Here is an 18291-nt window from a genome sequence, read left to right as displayed (position 1 = left end):
CGAAACTGCGCATTAGTTGCTCATAAATGTGGCACAAAAAAAACACCATATGACCTCAGCAACTTAGCATCTTTTAAAAATGATATCAAGAGATGGAAAACATGGTAAATCTGTGTTTGGGTCATTGGGTTGAAATGTTACTGCATTTGTTGACCTGAAAACTGTTTGCTATTCTAGCTGTAAAAGTCTCCTGCCTGTGACCCTGGGGTTCTGCACATTGATCCATTAATACTCCATAGCTTTTCCAAGATGCATCAGACTTCTTCTTCCTCACTTTTTTTTTTTTTTTTTTAAAATAAACTTTTACTGGATATGCTTTGTTTAGTATGCAGCTTGTTTCATTTTACATTCTGGATCTCAGTTCAGTCCCAACAGTGTAGTGCTTCTTCAGCAACAGGACAGCAGTGGGTTTGTTTATTTTATTATTCTTGATAGCACAACAAAGAGGGTTGATTTAAGAGCTGAAATAACTGGTTGCGCAACAGAAAGTTAACTTCTAGGTATATGTGCAGCTATCTCTACATATTATGTAAATGAGATGCTCTCCTTTGAGGGATTAGTTGTAAGAGAATACTTACCGGCACTAATCTTTGAGGGAATGGTGCTGCAGATAAAGCTGCGGTGTGTCTGCTGTGTATGAATAGACAGAGTGGGAAACACTTACTCCAGCAAACCATCCCATGACCCATGATAGTAAATGCATACATGTAAGTGATTCATGTCTTTATTGAGTTATTAATGGCAGAAATGTGTTTTTGATGATCATTTTTGCCCGTTTTATCCTTGGACACGACACAGGTTTTACACTTCCCCTTGTTTAAATGCATGTGAGAGGTTTGTGGTGGTTTGGAGAGTTGACTGGGTGCCTAATTTTCATCAAATGTGTGATTGTTTTTCGATCCGTGGTTTGGTTTTCTAACCTTAAAAGTTGCACCAAAAGTAATCTATTGCTATATTTTACAATTCTGTTTGTGTTCATGTTTATGTTTATTCATTTTGATGTTGGAGAGGTTGTGGAAAGGAAAAAGCAAATTATATACATATGCTTCTTACTTTGAGCAAATTCTGGAAAGAGATTGAGAAGGCACTGACAGATATCTTTGAACTAAATCAAAACCTGACATTAGAACACCTTTTAAGAATACATGTACGATTAATAATAAACAAGGCGGATATTCCACTTTTTAATGTTTTACGTGTTGCAGCCATGAAGCAGGTGACAAGGACATGGAAACAACAAATCTCACCCCAAACAAATCTTAGGTAAAGCAAACTTTAGATGGTGAAATAATACCATTAACAATTAGGGATAACTTGGAAAACATGAATCAAAAAGTACACTTCACAATTACATAATTTCATTAAATGTCGTGTGACAAAAAGGCACTTACACTTTTTATTTATTCCCTGTTTATTTATTTGTTCTGTTTTTGTTTGTTTTGTGTTGTATATACAAGAAAATTATGTGTACTTTTGATGACAGTTGTCTGTGAAATTGACATTTTGCTTGTTAATTAATGCAATAAAGTATTAAAAAAAAGGAAAAAAAATTATAAAAATGTTTGTTTATTTAACGTATTTGCTTTTTTGTATTTATTTTTATTTGGTTCTTGAAGTAATGTGTAATTTAGTCTCATTGACCACACAAACTGACAAAAACTGCCTCATATAATTTTTAGAATTTAATTTGTAATTTATTGATAATATTTTTGATCAGAGAAATTGAGCTATATTAGCTTCTAAAGTTACTTTTTTCTTTGCTTGGGAGAGCAAAGTAGTCAAATAGTAAATTGTATGTGTTTGTTATTTTCATTCTAGTGTGTGTGTGAATCCAAACTGTTGTGATGTGTTTGTACCATTTGTCTCTCTCCTCCTATGGTACTTCTCCTCCTCTAAAGTATCTACTGAGCTTCTCTTCTATCTTGTCGACGGTCGTCCCATGAGTCACTTCATGCTTGACTGGTTGCTGTAATTCCAGTCTCAGAGGACAGTGTGGAAACAGATGTAGTAATAATCTGACACAACATTTTACAGGCCAGGCAGTTCATCATTTGTCATCGCTGACAGCTCTGGGTAAAACAGAGACTGTGATGATGTGATGTAAGACTTTCGGTTTGGTTTGAAAAGAGTAGCTGGCCATCATGTGTTTTCAGATCCATTCACACCACATTTTAATGCAGCTAAAGGGGTCGCAAACTTCAAATTCGTTATGTTCACATGTGTGAGTTGGAATTTGACTTCATGTTGAAGCACAATCTTTGAAAATGTATATCCAATGGTATAACTATATAGCACACTTTACATGTTGTAATGAACATGTGGTTCAGATTATTATGACTGCATTCAAATCTTAAAAGGCAGATTTAGTTGTTGGTATATTAGTACAAATGAGGATGAGTTTACCTCGTGACCATATCATACATGTCCATAGTATTTTTCACCTTAAACAGGTGTCTGAGATGCTAACGTTTCTTTAGTGAAGTAATCTTGTGTTATTTCAGCTTAACTATGTTTATTTGTAAATTCTTTATAATGAAAAATGAATAACCATAGTTTACTGTAAAAACCTATTTAGTATGTTTGCTACAACTGCAGTAAAGTAATCTAAATAGAGAAACACAATGAAACTAACAAAACTGAAATGTGTAAAGTGAAGCTGCCACAACGTGGCAATGGGTACTTAAAGGTCCCATGTCATGCTATTTTTCACCCATCTCCATTTGTTCTAAGAACCCCAAAAACATAGTATTTGAGGTTTATTTTCCCAAACTCGCCTGTTTTCCAACTCTACACAAACGGGCGGAATTGTGCATATTCATGAGTGGGCATGTCTATAGACACACCTTCCTCCTCCCCGCACGGTGACGTAGGGCCAGAGGACGACCCGCCCTCCTCCCACCCACTCCGTAGCTGAGCTCATGTTGCTTTATAAACACAAGACAGAGCGTGGGGGCGGGGCGCTCGCCGGTACATACAGACTCTAGAAAATACATACATAGCACTGCGCGAAGGACGCTGAAATGTTCACCTTTGTGGGCGTGTCTGTTTACATGTCAATCATGGCAGAGAGCCTCTTGGAGCTGTGGCTTCTCCAGCTCAGTGCTGCGTCAAATTTGACATCAAATTGGGAACGCGTCATCAAATTGGAGCGAGGTGTTTGTGCTCACCCTGCAGTAAGAAAGGAGCAAATCACCCTCTAACTAATGATTGAGGGAATCAATGAAAAAAATCACTTTGGGCATGTGTATGAAGCACAAATAGCACTTTATGATGTTTAAAGGACAGAAATGTCGATTTAGCTTAACATGGGCCCTTTAATGTAACGTCCCTTACTTTAAAATCATAGAACAAAGCTTAATCTTAGGAAACATACTGTTAGGGTTGTTAAGTTGGACCCATTAACAAACACAACACCCAAAGTGTGGGTCGACGTGAATTTATTTAACAAAAAGTGTCCTCTTGGCTTGGCTTGATCCTGGGAGTGGCTCCAGAGCAGGCTCGGGTACTAGAGGAATAAAAGTCCAGAATCAAAAATAAAACTTGGCAAAAGGCATAGACTTCAGGATATCTCGAGAGCAGAAGTACCGCAGCATAGACGGAACAATCCAACGATGAGTGGAGGTGAGTCTGAGGCTTTTGTATTGCAGTGATGAGTAATTGGAACCAGGTGTGCCTGCTCGGAGTCCACGCCCCACCAGGACCAAGCCTAAAAGAAAAACAAAGAGCCACAAGAGGGAGACAAAAAACAGGCACATATGGCCAAAAACATAACAGGACCCCCCCCTCAACGGACGCCTCCTGGCGTCCTACCAGGCCTGTCAGGGAACCGGCGATAGAAGTCCCTCAGTAGACCAGGGTCCAGGATAAGGCGACGAGAAACCCACGACTGCTCCTCAGGGCCATAACCCTCCCAATCAACAAGAAATTGGAATCCACGCCCCCGGCGGCACACATCCAGGATCCAACTAACCGTGAAGGCAGGGTGACCCTCAACGACCCAGGAGGGAGGCGGGGGGACGGCCGGAGGGCACAAAGGACTGGACATGACGGGCTTGATCAAGGAAACGTGGAACACAGGATGAACTCCTAGAGCAGCGGGCAATTTAAGTTTGACAGAGACGGGGTTCACAATCTTCTCAATCTCGTATGGTCCCACATACCTCGGAGCCAGTTTCTTGCAGTCCACTTGGAGGGGCAGATCAGGAAGAGAGCCACACCCTCTGTCCCGTTTGGTAGACCGGTGCTGCCGTGCGACGGCGGTTGGCAGTTTGCTGGCTACGAGCTGCAGAACGTGAGGGCAGAACGGACGGTATTCCAAACGGCTCGGCACCGACGAAGATGGGCCTGAACAGATGGGACAGCCACCTCCCGTTCTTGTGCAGGAAACAGAGGCGGCTGGAAACCAAGAGAAGCCATGAAAGGAGAGAGTCCAGTAGCAGAACTTGACATGGAATTGTGTGCATATTCAACCCAAGGAAGAAAAGTGGACCAAGCAGTAGGATGGCGGGCTGTCACACAACGAAGGGCAGTTTCGAGACATTGGTTTGCCCTCTCTGCCTGACCGTTTGACTGTGGATGAAAACCTGAGGAAAGGCTGGCTGATGCTCCAATGGCCTGACAGAATGCTCTCCATACTTGTGAAGAGAATTGAGGTCCACGATCCGATACGATGTCCACAGGGATCATGTGTAAACGAAAAACATGTTGGACTAACAAGTTAGCCGTCTCCAAGGCAGATGGGAGTTTGGGAAGGGGGACAAAAAGGACTCCCTTGGAGAAACGATCGATAATGGTTAGGATAACTGAATTACCTTCGGATTGGGGCAGGCCGGTAACAAAGTCCACCGCAATATTAGACCAGGGTCGTGAGGGCACCGGAAGAGGATGCAGCAAACCGGCAGGAGGCAAGTGAGATGACTTGCTACGGGCACAGATATCACAAGCAGACACAAACTCACGGACGTCAGAACCCATAGAGGGCCACCAAAATCTCTGTTTAATGAAGGTCATAGTGCGTTGGATACCTGGGTGGCAGCAGAGCTTGGAGGAGTGGCCCCACTGGAGAACTTGGGAACGAACTGAGGCTGGGACAAAAAGGCGATTAGGCGGACCCTGACCGGGGTCCGGCTCCGAGCGTTGGGCCTCCATGACTGTGTCTTCAATTTCCCAGTGGGCAGCAGCAACCACACAGGAAGGGGGCAGTATGGTGCCTGGAACAGATTCAACAGGGTCAGAAGTGTAAAGCCAGGACAAGGCATCAGGCTTGCCATTCCTTGAGCCTGGTCAGTAGGTCAAAGTGAAGTTGAACCTGCTTAAAAAAAGGGCCCAACGTGCTTGGCGGGGGTTGAGCCTTTGTGCTGACCGGAGGTAAGAAAGGTTCTTGTGGTCAGTCCAAATGATAAAGGATTGCTGCGCCCCCTCCAACAAGTGTCTCTATTCTTGGAGGGCTGAAACTACAGCCAATAGCTCACGGTTACCGATGTCATAGTTTCTCTCCGCCTCAGAAAGCCTCTTCAAAAAAAAAGCACATGGGTGTAGCTTGTTGGTGTCAGCAGAGCGTTGGGACAGAATGGCACCCACACCTAGATCGGATGCATCCACCTCCACAACAAACTGTCGACTGGGGTCTGGATGGATGAGTACAGGTGCAGTGGTGAACCTCCGTTTGAGCTGGTCAAACGCACTCTGAGCATCAGAGGTCTAGGTGAAGGGAATGGAGCTCGAGGTAAGGCGAGTGAGCGGGGCGGCAACTCTGCTGAAGTCCTTGATAAATCGCCTGTAAAAATTAGCAAAGCCCAAGAATCTTTGTAAGTTCTTTCGGGATGTGGGGGTAGGCCACTCAGCCACAGCCTGAATCTTGGCTGGATCCGCTCTCAATTTGCCCTGTTCGATAATGAAGCCCAGAAAACTAACAGTGGGTCTGTGAAACTCACACTTCTCCGCCTTGACAAATAATTTGTTCTCCAAAAGTCTTCTCAGAACAAGACGGACATGCTGAATGTGCTCCTGGATGTCCCGGGAGAATATGAGGATGTCATCGATGTATACAAAAATGAATTTGTTCAGCATGTCTCGCAAAACGTCATTGACCAGGGCCTGGAAGACAGCGGGAGCATTAGTAAGCCCGAAAGGCATTACCTGGTATTCAAAATGTCCCAATGGCGTATTGAAGGCAGTCTTCCATTCATCGCCACTCCTGATACGCACCAGATGATAGGCGTTGCGTAGATCCAGCTTGGAAAAAACAGTGGCCCTGTGCAGAGGCTCAAAAGCAGAATCAATTAAAGGCAGTGGGTACTTGTTCTTTATCGTACCATCATTAAGCCCTCGGTAATTGATGCAAGGGCGCAAGGTCTTATCCCTCTTTCCTACAAAGAAAAAGCCAGCAGCAACAGGTGAGGAGGAGGGCCGAATAAGACCGTTGGCTAATGAGTCATGAATGTGTCTCTCCATAGCCTCCCGCTCAGGTCCAGACAGCTTGTATAAACGGCTAGAGGGTAAAGGAGCACCAGGGAGAAGATCAATAGCACAATCATATGGTCTGTGTGGAGGAAGTGAAAGTGCCTTATCTTTACAGAAAACCTCAGCCAAATCATGGTATTCAGATGGTACATTGGAAAGATCCGGGGGTTGTGTCACATTTGGGCTATGAGTATGCACAGGAGAGATAGCTGAACGCAGACAGTTGGAGTGACAAAACACGCTCCAGGTAATTGAGCCCGTAGACCACTCAAACTGTGGATTATGCAAGGATAGCCATGGTATTCCAAGAACAATAGGAGCTAGAGGAGAAGGGAGAACATAGAGCCTAATCGTCTCCTTGTGATTTCCTGAAAGAATGAGCGTAATAGGGATTGTGCAATGAGTAACATGAGCTATTAGATGCCCATCCACAGCCTTAATTGTCCTGGGTTTGTCTATGGGCTTGGTAGGTGTAAGATATGTTATAGTCTGTGTGGTTTTTATTACTTTATTAGTTATAGTTAAATGATTAAACGATAGTTAGAATATGAAATTATCCATGATTAACTGTGTGTGTGTGTGTGTGTTTGCAAAACATATCCATTGTCCACCATAGCTGGTTTAAACTAGTTTGGGCCAGTGTGGGGGTATGTGACCCACTGCATGGACATATGAGCCTTTTTCTCCCCCAAAGTTTTTGTGTTACCATATATGGTATTAATCCTGCACCCAGAGCGCTGTTGCACAGCCCTCTGGGTGTGGTCTATGTTTTCTATAATAAATACCTGGTTCTGAGGCATCACCATCAGAGCAATCCAACTTATATCGGACTTTTGTGTCTCTTTTTGTTGGGTTTTTCTCCGAGCTGCAGCTCGCACCTCTCTGCCTCTGGTCGCCTTTAAGTCAGATAGTGTTTTTCTCCCTGAGATGTGATTGAGCAACGGTCTTAACGTATTTAGACCCAACATTCACATTTTAGCAACGGTCTTAACGTATTTAGACCTAACAGTAGGAATGCCAGTCTGTTTCACAAAATCTGCATCAACAAAATTCTCATCAGATCCGGAGTCTATTAAGGATATCACAGAAAATGGCTCACCTTTGTACAAGACTGAAGACTGCAGCTGGATACGTTGTGGTGGGGGTTTCACTGAGGTGTTATGGCTCATCAGGACCCCCTGACTCACTGATGAGCCACATCTTTTGGCAGAAGGCTACATTGGCTCCGAACGTGATCCGAGCCCCCACAGTAGAAGCACAAACGGGAATGCAGGCGACGCTGACGTTCGGCAGGATCAAGACGCAGACGTCTGGCCAAAAACATAACACATACATTAACCAGAGTACAACGTTCCTTTTACCTCCCACATAATAATGTTGGTAAGCGTTAGAAGGCAGTGAACATCGGTCAGGAGGGGAAAAAAAAGAGTTTTGAGTGATTCCCCCATGTTTCAATGGATTGCATCATATAAAAACATGAGACTTTGTGCCAGTAGATGATGATAAGAGTGAACAAATGGAGTGCAAGCACTAGATAAAAGGGCTGAAACTGGGTATTTTTTTCAAATACATCAGCAGGAATGATCCGTATTGTTTATCTGAAATAGAAATTTGACAAACTCCTTTTAACATCTTTAATGTTTGGTTTGTTTTGGTTTTTCTAGAAAATAAAAACCACAGTAAATGTAACAGCACTTGATATTTCATTGGGGAATACTTGTTTGTTTATTTTGATTCAGCATTGCAACTGATAAAGTGGCTTTGGTGCTTAGCAACGTATTTATGCTCTCTTAGATATAATAACATCAAGTTTCTTTCAAGCGGACCACTGGCGATACAAAAATCTTATTTAAAAAAAAGCTACTAGCGAGATGATTTATGGTCAGCTGGTACAGCAAAGGCTGAATGAATGTTATTTCTCCAAACACTGTTTAGCAGGATTGTGTCAGCATCCTCGTAATGACCTGACGGTGCTCACACTGTGGATTAGATAATAAACAAAGAATGATTTGGAAAAAAGAAAAATTTATATTTAGACCGAAAGCGGTGTTTGAAGAGAAGTGGCAGCAGATACATTATTGCCTAGCGCAAAGGCTTGTTCTTTGAGAGCATCTATTGATTTAAATGCTTAGTTAATATTCTACTGAAGCTTTACAGAAAATCCATGAATACATATTTACTGTAACTATGTAGATTATGTTATTTCTCTATATAATATTTCACCTTGATTATGTTGTGTTTTTAACAGCTGGGATGTGTACGTTTTTAATGACTTGTGTTTGATTATTTTCCAGGAAGAGCCATCAAACACGTAAAGGAAACTATTTTCACCACGGAGGCGGGAGCCAGGAGAGGCGTCCCCAAAGTCCTGGTTGTTTTGACTGACGGACGCTCCCAGGATGATGTCAATAAGGTTTCTAAAGAGATGCAGATTGAAGGTGGGTAAAAAATAGCTACCATAAGTCCCAGAAGACATTCTCAGAAGTTTGTTTAATCATAGGGAAAGCATAAACTCAGTGTGTTGGGTACGTTTTCCCAAGAGTGAGCTGAGATTTCTGATTGCTACGAGTCTTATGTGCTTCCTGTGGTATATTCTTGGATATAAGATCATTCAAACACTGGTGAAGACCCAATTTATAACAATGTGCTACATTGACAGTCTAATCCCCTCCACTGCCTGTGAACTTTTATTCATTTTCTCCTTTCCAGGCTATATCATCTTTGCGATCGGCTTTGCGGATGCAGATTACGGCGAGCTGGTGAACATTGCCAGTAAACCCACAGACAGACACGTCTTCTTTGTGGATGATTTGGATGCTGTGAAAAAAATTGAAGAGCAGCTCATTACTTTTGTTTGTGAGGCTGCGACTGCCAGTGAGTGAAACCATCTTCCTATTGAAGCAGTGTTTGAGTCAGATGGAGATTCAATGACAGGAATCAGGAAAGGAGAAAACGCAAATCACTATCACTTTTTCTAAACATGAAATGTATTTGTCTTGCAGCTTGTCCCTCTGTTTTGATGAGCGGTAACACAATGGCAGGTGAGAATTTGAAGTGACAAGGCCACTCGTCATTGGTTTCTGTGCTCCAATCTATGGGGGGGAAGGAATGATAATAACAATAAAATCATGATGAGGGTTCAGGTGGGACTGGAAATGATTAAGAGACTTGTAGCGACACAAAGGATGATGATGGTAATGAAGGTAATGATTCTCCCGCAGGTTTCCGTATGATGGAGAAGTTTGGCTTGGTAGAAAAGGAGTACAGTACCATTCCCGGAGTTTCTTTAGAGCCGGGCTCATTCAACAGCTTCCCATGTTACAGGTTACACCGGGACGCACTGGTTTCACAGCCCACCAAGTGAGTCCACATTCACTGGTGCATGAAATCTGAGTCTGTACGACCTTTAGACAAAAGTTGCCTTTAATAAGTTTCTCCTTCACAAGTATTGATAAAAAATACCATCCCTGATAGCACACACACATTTCGCCGACGTCGGCACGATGAATGAAGTTGCATCGGCGAGACGTAATATGGAGAGCGTTTGCTCATTGGGCAGACGTCGTGGAGACATCGGCGTTTGGACGATGGACTAAAGATGCTCAGCGCGGCCTCTCTACAGCTTATATTAACATTATACTACCATTAAATAGCTTATTATGTGTGGACAAAATAAAGAGGGACACAGTTCATGATCATAAATGTATTTTCAGCAGCATAGCCAAAAGAGCCCCAGCACAAAAACAGACTCATGGAAGTGACATTTTACAGCTCTACAATTTTACAAGTGATATCACCAATTTGGGGGGAAAAACACAAAATGACGCATTAGGAGTAGAATGTCGATGCATGATCTGAGGCCGACATCGGCGAGACATATGCGTGCTATCTGGGATTTAATCACATTAATCACATCTATTCACATTACTGTGTTTCATTATCCTTGTTGTCATCTAATTTAGTGCTCTCACGTGGCTGGGAACACATTTTAAGGGTTTTCATTGGTGTAATTGACATTTTCCTCTCAGTAATCTCCCAATAATTACCTCTAATGAAGAAATAGTAAAGGCAGCAAACATACAATAGCAACAACAACAAAAAATGCTTGTTTTTATTTTACATACCATATTATTCTCTCGTCTCCTTTTTCGGCATGTACAAAAAAAAAATGTAAAAAAAAGTGAATGTAACCATGTCGGAAATAAACTGAATAAATAAATACATAAAATTAAAAAAAATATTTCACAATACCGTAGAAATCTATGTTTTAAGGACATGTTACTAATAAATAAAGTTACTTGGATGTACTGAAGGACATAGAAAAATATTTACTAACTTTGTGCATATTGTGTATCATTAAAGCTCCTTGGAGTAACATGAAGATAAATTACTTCAGAAATTCCTGTTAAAAATATATTCTATGTATAGAACACAGTCTAATAAATGAAGACAAACTGCTTTGCTTTAAACTAAGAACTAATCAACAAATACATGTCGTATTTGTTTATTTCTTGCTGAAAGTTATTGTTACTTCTGTTTTACTTTCACGTTAGTATAATTGAAATTTATGGAGTAGCTTTAAGATGTTGTCACTAGACCTGTGGCACATTTCTCTGTCACGTTTCTGTAACGTTCCATCGAAGGTTTGTTTCTTTCTGTAGTTTAACTCATGCTCTTATTCTTACAAAGCACATCCCGTATTTTGCAAAGATTATTTGTGGTGACACGCCTGTTCAGACACTATTTGTTTGCAAAGAGGCGGCTCTCATCAGGGTGTAGGGAGTGCTGGCCATTAGCTGTCAGTGGTCATTGGGACACAAACACTACCAGACTTTGAAGTTGTAGCCACCATCTCATTCTGGGCCTTTGAACTGTGGAGCAGTTGTGTCAATGAAAACAAATGGACTTTAGGAACATCAGAGAAGAGCTTAGATGAAGGCTTACACATGTGACATTCCAACACAAGGTCAAATTTAGCCTTATACATCTGTGGCTTTGAACATGCCAAGGTTATCACTCTTTCCAACTGTTTACATCAAGCTACATCGACTGGAGGAAATGGGCCATTTACTGTAGCTCCCTCAATGGGAGTGTTGGATTCAGTGTTAACAGAACAACTTGCAGAGAAGAAACTGAATTTTTTTAATATTTTTTTCTTTATTTTAGAGTAAAAGGCAGATGTACTATAGCTTCTGCGCACAAGACAGCATTTTTTAATTTGTTTGCACATTTTATTGTTAACCCTAACAAAATTAAAATACCTCTACTTTACCTTCGACACAAGATTTAAAAATAGCACTTGTTTGTTCTGAAGCCATTTTTCTTCTTAATGTGTGTATCAGGTACCTTCACCCTGAGGGTTTACCCTCTGACTACACCATCTCTATGATGCTTCGTCTTCTTCCTGAAACCCCACAGGAACCATTCGCTTTATGGGAAATCCTTAATCAAGACAACGAGCCATTAGTGGGACTCATCCTTGACAGTGAGTTCTAATCTTTTTGCCTGTCTCTCTCTTTTTCATCATCTTACATGAGTCACATTGCCAAGCGTTTCAATTGGAGGTTGTTGTTTGCTCCTCTCCATCTCCCAAAATAACAACAGAGTGGATATTATAGCCAATTTAGAGCAAGGTCTGCAGGGATAGCACTAATTACAGCTGAAGAAGTACAGGCTAACTGCAGTATTTAATCCACTTTATTGGTTTTATCTGTAAATAAAAAAAAACTAATTATATTCCTATTGAGCCCAAACTCAGTGATTTCTTTCACTCATAATTATGCTAGCTTTGTTTTTTTTTGCATGCAACTTCTCTATCTGTATGGTATATATATTTGGTTGTGAAATACCACCTCAGGGGCGGATTCACTAAAGGTTTAAGGGTATTGTAATAAGGGGTAATAAGGTGTGCAAAACCCCAGGGAATCAGGACTGTGTGTCACAATGCACCCACAATCCATTTAGCGTGTTTTTTTTTAATGAATATGCAAAGTAGGCGAATCTCATAAGGGGTGCAAAAAATGGGAGGAGGAAAAGCAAATAAATTAATGCAGTTGCCGCAATGCATGTCATCAAATCTGAAACTGTTTGCAGTGATTGTTTTAGCACCGGAACATAGTGTGACTGACAGGTGCAAACACACACGCAGAGATCAGTGCTGCACTGAATGTTGACACAAAACACAGCGGAGATGGGGAAAAAAACTCTAGTTAACCTCTCTAGCATAAGAAAAACAATTAAATAAATAAAACAATTGCCAATATTAACATCCACTGAAGTAAAATGCAGTGTGTGTGAGGGAGAGAAATGCTGCTGGAGTCCAATGTGGCTCCACAGAGAGGATGTGCACGGATGTGCCGCTCCAGGGAGTTCCTATGTCTTCCTCTACATGTTTTGACCGTCACACTCTGGTGTCGTGTTGATGGCAGAAGCATCAATTTTGGCAGCGATGGAACAATGTTGCACTATAGGAGCTCAGAAGGAACTGATGGAGCAGACACATTAGATTATGGGGGAAAATAACATTAGGTTTTAAAGTTTATTAAACAGCATTTTTATTTGTTTATTTTGTTTTCAACATTATTTGTGCAGCAGACAGTCCATCTGCCTCCAATTTACCTTCTTCAAATGTCATTTTGTGCTTCTGTGCGCTCACCTCTCCACGTTAAACGAGCAAAATCCTCATTTACATAAGGTGGTTTCAACCACGTCTATAGGAGCATTTATCAAGCTCTCTTTGAGGTTTGTGAGAGATGGGCTCCATATTGGCTCCAGTTTTCAGCGATGGTATAACCCTGCATTACCTACAAATGATTAACAGGTGTGCTCACCAGCATGTCCTTCTCTCACAGACTCCGGGAAGACACTGACGTTCTTTAACTACGACTACAAAGGAGATTTCCAGACTGTCACGTTCGAAGGAACCAAGATAAAAAAAGTATTTCACGGCAGCTTCCACAAGGTAAGAAATAAAATAATAGGGTTTAAAACTGAAGAAGACTTGAGGTGATATTAATCCATTATTAACGAAATGCAGTGAAAGATCACAGTTTATGATGGTTGTTGATGTACTGTTGATGTATGCACTTTTAAAACCATCACTTCTTGGATTTTCTATCTACTTTTTTACACTAAGGATAATCCTCAATGACACCAGCCACTTGTTAGTAGTCATTGTATTGGTGCAGAGTAAAACTGGGGCGAATCAGACTGATTATGATGACAGACTCAGTAGCTCCTGCCTGCACTTCTCAGTGTTTGGGATGTGACCCCTACCTCCAATCTTAAATCCTAGCCAGACACTGAGGCAACAAGCCTTCACTAAAAGCCACTGCCTATTTTATTCCCTAAAAATGTTAAACTCTAAATTAGAAACAATTCAGCACTTCCTAAAGTCTAAAGCACTTTTATCCAAAAGCAAATCACCCACAGCCAGAAACGCTGACGCTGGTGATTTTTCCTCTTTGCTATTGGTTTATATCACTTGCTTCCTAGCTTACCTATCAATAAACAGAGTCTGGATAAATGTTGCCTACCACTAGGCCAATTGCATATATGAAGAACTATGGGAAATCTCTGGAGATCAGAAAAAAGCCTAAGAATTGAAATAAACCTCTGACGTGCATCACTGTTGCCTACAATCGCTCATTATTGTCTCTCTTTCCTGCTCTTTGTTTCTTCTGTCATTCTTTAGTCTAGGGCATGTGCAGCCAGTATTCTGCACCTTCAAATGTGGTTCTATTCAAGATTGAAAGTGTTTATTGTCATGTGCACAGTAAGGAAACATGTACAATAGAATTCTTACTTTGCTGTCCACAATAGATGCCACAAAGAATTTTGTAACAAAGAACAAAACAAAGAAAAGTATAATAAAACAATAAATAATATCATTTAAATAAAGATATATATATATATATATATATATATGTTCAAGGTAGAAACTATAGAAAAAAATCAAATATAAAGTATATTAGTGCAGTGGAAAAATGAATGGAGCTGAAAGTGAATCCTGTTCAGTTCTATCAGCTATTGATTATTGAGGATTGAGAGTTTATGACTCTTACACCGAAAACATTCCTCGACAAAGACACATTCATGTATTGTATTTTTATTAAAAAAATAATTTAATGTCCCATCACATTAGCTTGACTGACTGGAAGCAGTAAATCAAAATGACATTGATTTACTGTACTTTTGTGTTTCCTTTCTTTCTTTATTATTTATGTTGTATTATGTTTTTATTGCACTATATTAATATTTATTTTGTTGTATGCTGCTGGCCCAAACAAACACATTTTGTTTTTATGTCTTGAAAATGACAATAAAAAACTTGAAACACAAATGTTGATTAGACAGTAGTCTTTAGTTTTTTTTTTTATTCAAAGAAGTACATTTTTTAAGCCAAATTGGTAAAAAACAAAAAAAATTCAAATTCATCACAACAGATGCTTAATAGCTCAATAATCCTAATAACTTTACTATTAGAATTAATAATAATCCAATTGAAGAGCACTGATCAGTTTTGAAGGTTTGCGTGTGTGCATTTATGACGTGTGTAGGTGTGTGTGTACTGTACTGTGTAAACCGGAAATTGGTAAATGTAAAGACTTTAAATGCTTGCTTGGTGGAGAAAATGGTTTTTGCTTCAAATTGAAAAAGATGCCTGAGTCAATGTGGAGAGGCTGATGTGTGAATAAAGGAGTGTCTATGCACGTGGGCTTGTTATTGTGTCCATTATAGAGGGATTACTACTATGTGGTGTCTTTTTATAAAGAGAGGAAGACTCAGACGTGTCACAGCTGCACCAAACAGATACAAACAAAGAAACTGAATCAGAGACAAAATAAACCCATGAAAGAGGGGTGGAGAGAGAGGAAAATTAGAGCAGGAATAGGTAGGACAGTTCATATTAGCCACAAAGACATGCAACAAAGATGTGCCGTTATCTTGCTTCTTAAGGGGACTGTTTTTGTGTGCATCCACTAAAAAGATCACATTTTTTTATATTAGAAATCAACCAGGATAACTCAGTTTTTGCTGTACACCAACAATTTACCCTCATTATTTGATTCATTCGTTCTGAATGTTCCCAACATGTACCAATTCAGCTTGTGAGTCAAACCTGCAGTAACTACCCGTATATAAAAAAAAACTGATTGTTGTTTGGGTTCGTAGAAAGATGAAGAAGTTATTACGAGGAAAGCACGAACCAAACAACATTAGCCTTTTGGGAGAATTGATTTGTAATGACGGCACCTGTTTGTTTTGTACAGGAGTGAACAGTTATGTGGCTTTGCGCTACAGACGTGCTTTACTTAGAATTAGGCTAGAAAAAGACATGTACTCTATGTCAACACTATCAACAAGACTGTTTGTGAAAGAAAGTCACACATATGGGACAAAGAATTTAGCTTATAGTGGGCATAGAAAGAATTAGTTGAATTTTGAATAAGCATTTACATGTAAATAGAGAAGTGTCGCTGTCGTGCCAACACGGACAGTTAGTTTCTTACTAGAATGCATATGTGCACTGCCTTGCACACACCAAGCCTGTGCGCCCTTTTTACGTGCAGTCACAGACCGCTGACTCAGCGCAAATGCCGATGGCCTCATCTGCTTCAGTGCACATCGTCTCACACAGCATGTTTATTAACAGCCATATTATCTGTTGAAGACCTGCGAGTGTGTCAATCGATGTATATGTGTCTTCTACCTGTGTGTGTGTGTGCACAGATGTGTGTGTGTATTTTAAGTTTCAGTATTTTATCAGAGGTTTTCGGTAATTTCTAGAATTTACAGAGAGGTGAGATGAATTGAACCGGGGTCGTTCTGCTCCTATTTTTTTCCCCTCGTGTTTTCTCACTGAGGAAGAAATTGTATCGGGTTTTGGGCTTTTGCTGTCAACGTGCCACTGAGCTATTGGGTGCACAGCCTTGAGATTGCTATAGTATAACTGTAGTAGTAAAAAGTTAGTTTTCTTGTTGATGGCGAGATGCAAACACATTGAGGTGGTTTGTAATGCTGTAGTAAAACGGGGGGTGACAGGGGTTACGTTAGAAAATACAGTCAATATGTGTGAAGGAGAAACAAAGAGAATAATCTATCTTGTAGTGGAAGTAGTCTTTGTTGTGAAATGGATCCAGGCAGCCATCTGACCTGACCTGCAGGATCAGCACAATACAACAAGCTCTGTGCTCGTTAGATTTCACCCTCACTTTTTGATTTTCTTGTTGAGATGGTTTTTTTTCTTCACATTTAAATTTTCTCTGTGCACCTACAGTAGCTGTCTAAATCTGCAGCCCTTTGGCCTAGTTTTTTTAAAAGGAAAACTTTTGGTAACACTTTACTTGAAGTTTTATACATCAGGCTGATATTATGCTGTGCGCATGAATAAGGTGTCACGAAGGCTGTCATTCAGTGTCGTTCGCTAAATTAGGACACCTTTGGAGCTATGTTGGCATTTTTTGGGTTAGGTGGAGGGATCTAGTCGGGTTAGGGTAACAAACGACACTTAATAACAGCCTTCATTTCACCTTATTCATGCTACTTACATATAAAACTTCAAGTAAAATGTTTCAAAACGTTTAACCCTGAGTCTAAAAGTTAAGACATTGCTTTACCAATCCCACATTTCTCCACCAGCCTGTCCCCACACACAGAGACATCAAACACGGTCAATACAGGGTCATCATTCTGCATGTCGTAGTAAAAATGTGAATCTAATGAGTGCGTCATGATCAAGATCTGCAGACAAACCAAATAAAACAAAACAAAAAAAAAATCAGTGTTTAACATTAGATGCAGTACAGCTGTCCTCTTGGACCACAATGAAACAACTTGTGCTTTTGAACCCTTTGGGGGAACTTTACAGTATTGTATGATGTGTAGTGAAAAATACATTTTGAATATTCATGTATGTGGTTTGCTGGTACCTTTCTTCAGCTTTCAACAGATGCTGGTTACACCCACCATAGGGCATGAAGTCCATTGCAGCACATTTTGAATATGAATTCTCAAGTGCAATTGTAATGGCAGGGAAGGACTTCTTTATACAGCATTGTAACACAGAGACAGACCATTACGCTACATTAACTGTGGGTTATTTTCATTTTAATTACAACAGTAAATAAATATTTCAATCATTGATTTAATGTCTTTCTACATGTATTTCCTGCTGTAGTAGTGGGTGATGTTGATACTTTTTGCCACACAAGCACGCAGAGAAACACGTAATTATAAACCTCAGACCGTGCAGTGCCCTGTATCCACTATCTGACAGGCAGTGTTAACCTGAGTTGAAACCATTAAATGTCTGAAAATGCCTGCAGCCTGTCAGAAAAAAACACACACGCACGCACGCACGCACACACACAGAGGGCCCAGTAAAGTGTGAAGAATGGATGAGAGCAGAAAGTCATAAAGCGACATTTCAGACATCAGCTGAGAAAATGAGCTCTGACACTTGTATATGAACTATCTCAAACATTGTATTACACACCGTTTGTGTGCGTTTGTGAGTGTATGCATGGCACACACACACACACACTGACAAATACACACTTGCAAGCTGTTTTTTTTCTGTATGGACAGTGTTGCTGAAACAAGTGTAACGCTCCCTTTTTTTTCCTCCCATCCTGTAGCTCCATGTAACCATCAGCAAGACGTCAGTGAAGGTGGTTTTAGACTGTTCAGTTGTTGGAGAAAAAACAATCAGCGCGGCTGGGAACGTCACCACTGATGGAGCAGAGATCCTTGGACGAATGGTTCGATCCAGAGGCAGAAGAGACGGTTCAGCTCCCGTCAGTATAATCATGTTTGCATGCACTGTAC

At 40.6% G+C, this 18291-nt stretch overlaps 1 protein-coding gene across 4 annotated transcripts in view; it reads left to right on the top strand.

Moving 5' to 3' along the window:
• The window catches only part of col14a1a (collagen, type XIV, alpha 1a), a 167416-nt gene that overhangs the window by 100830 nt on the left and 48295 nt on the right, over positions 1 to 18291 (top strand). For all 4 annotated transcript variants that reach the window (XM_028471081.1, XM_028471079.1, XM_028471080.1 and 1 more), the window contains 7 exons: positions 8757 to 8900; positions 9172 to 9336; positions 9465 to 9503; positions 9684 to 9822; positions 11805 to 11947; positions 13314 to 13423; positions 18102 to 18260. In XM_028471081.1, the coding sequence (XP_028326882.1) occupies positions 8757 to 8900; positions 9172 to 9336; positions 9465 to 9503; positions 9684 to 9822; positions 11805 to 11947; positions 13314 to 13423; positions 18102 to 18260 (899 nt within the window). The remainder of the gene's footprint in view (positions 1 to 8756; positions 8901 to 9171; positions 9337 to 9464; positions 9504 to 9683; positions 9823 to 11804; positions 11948 to 13313; positions 13424 to 18101; positions 18261 to 18291) is intronic.

This window comes from Gouania willdenowi, chromosome 16 (assembly GCF_900634775.1).
Source record: "Gouania willdenowi chromosome 16, fGouWil2.1, whole genome shotgun sequence".
Taxonomy (NCBI): Eukaryota; Metazoa; Chordata; class Actinopteri; order Blenniiformes; family Gobiesocidae; genus Gouania; species Gouania willdenowi.
This window is presented reverse-complemented; position numbering and strand designations above follow the sequence as displayed.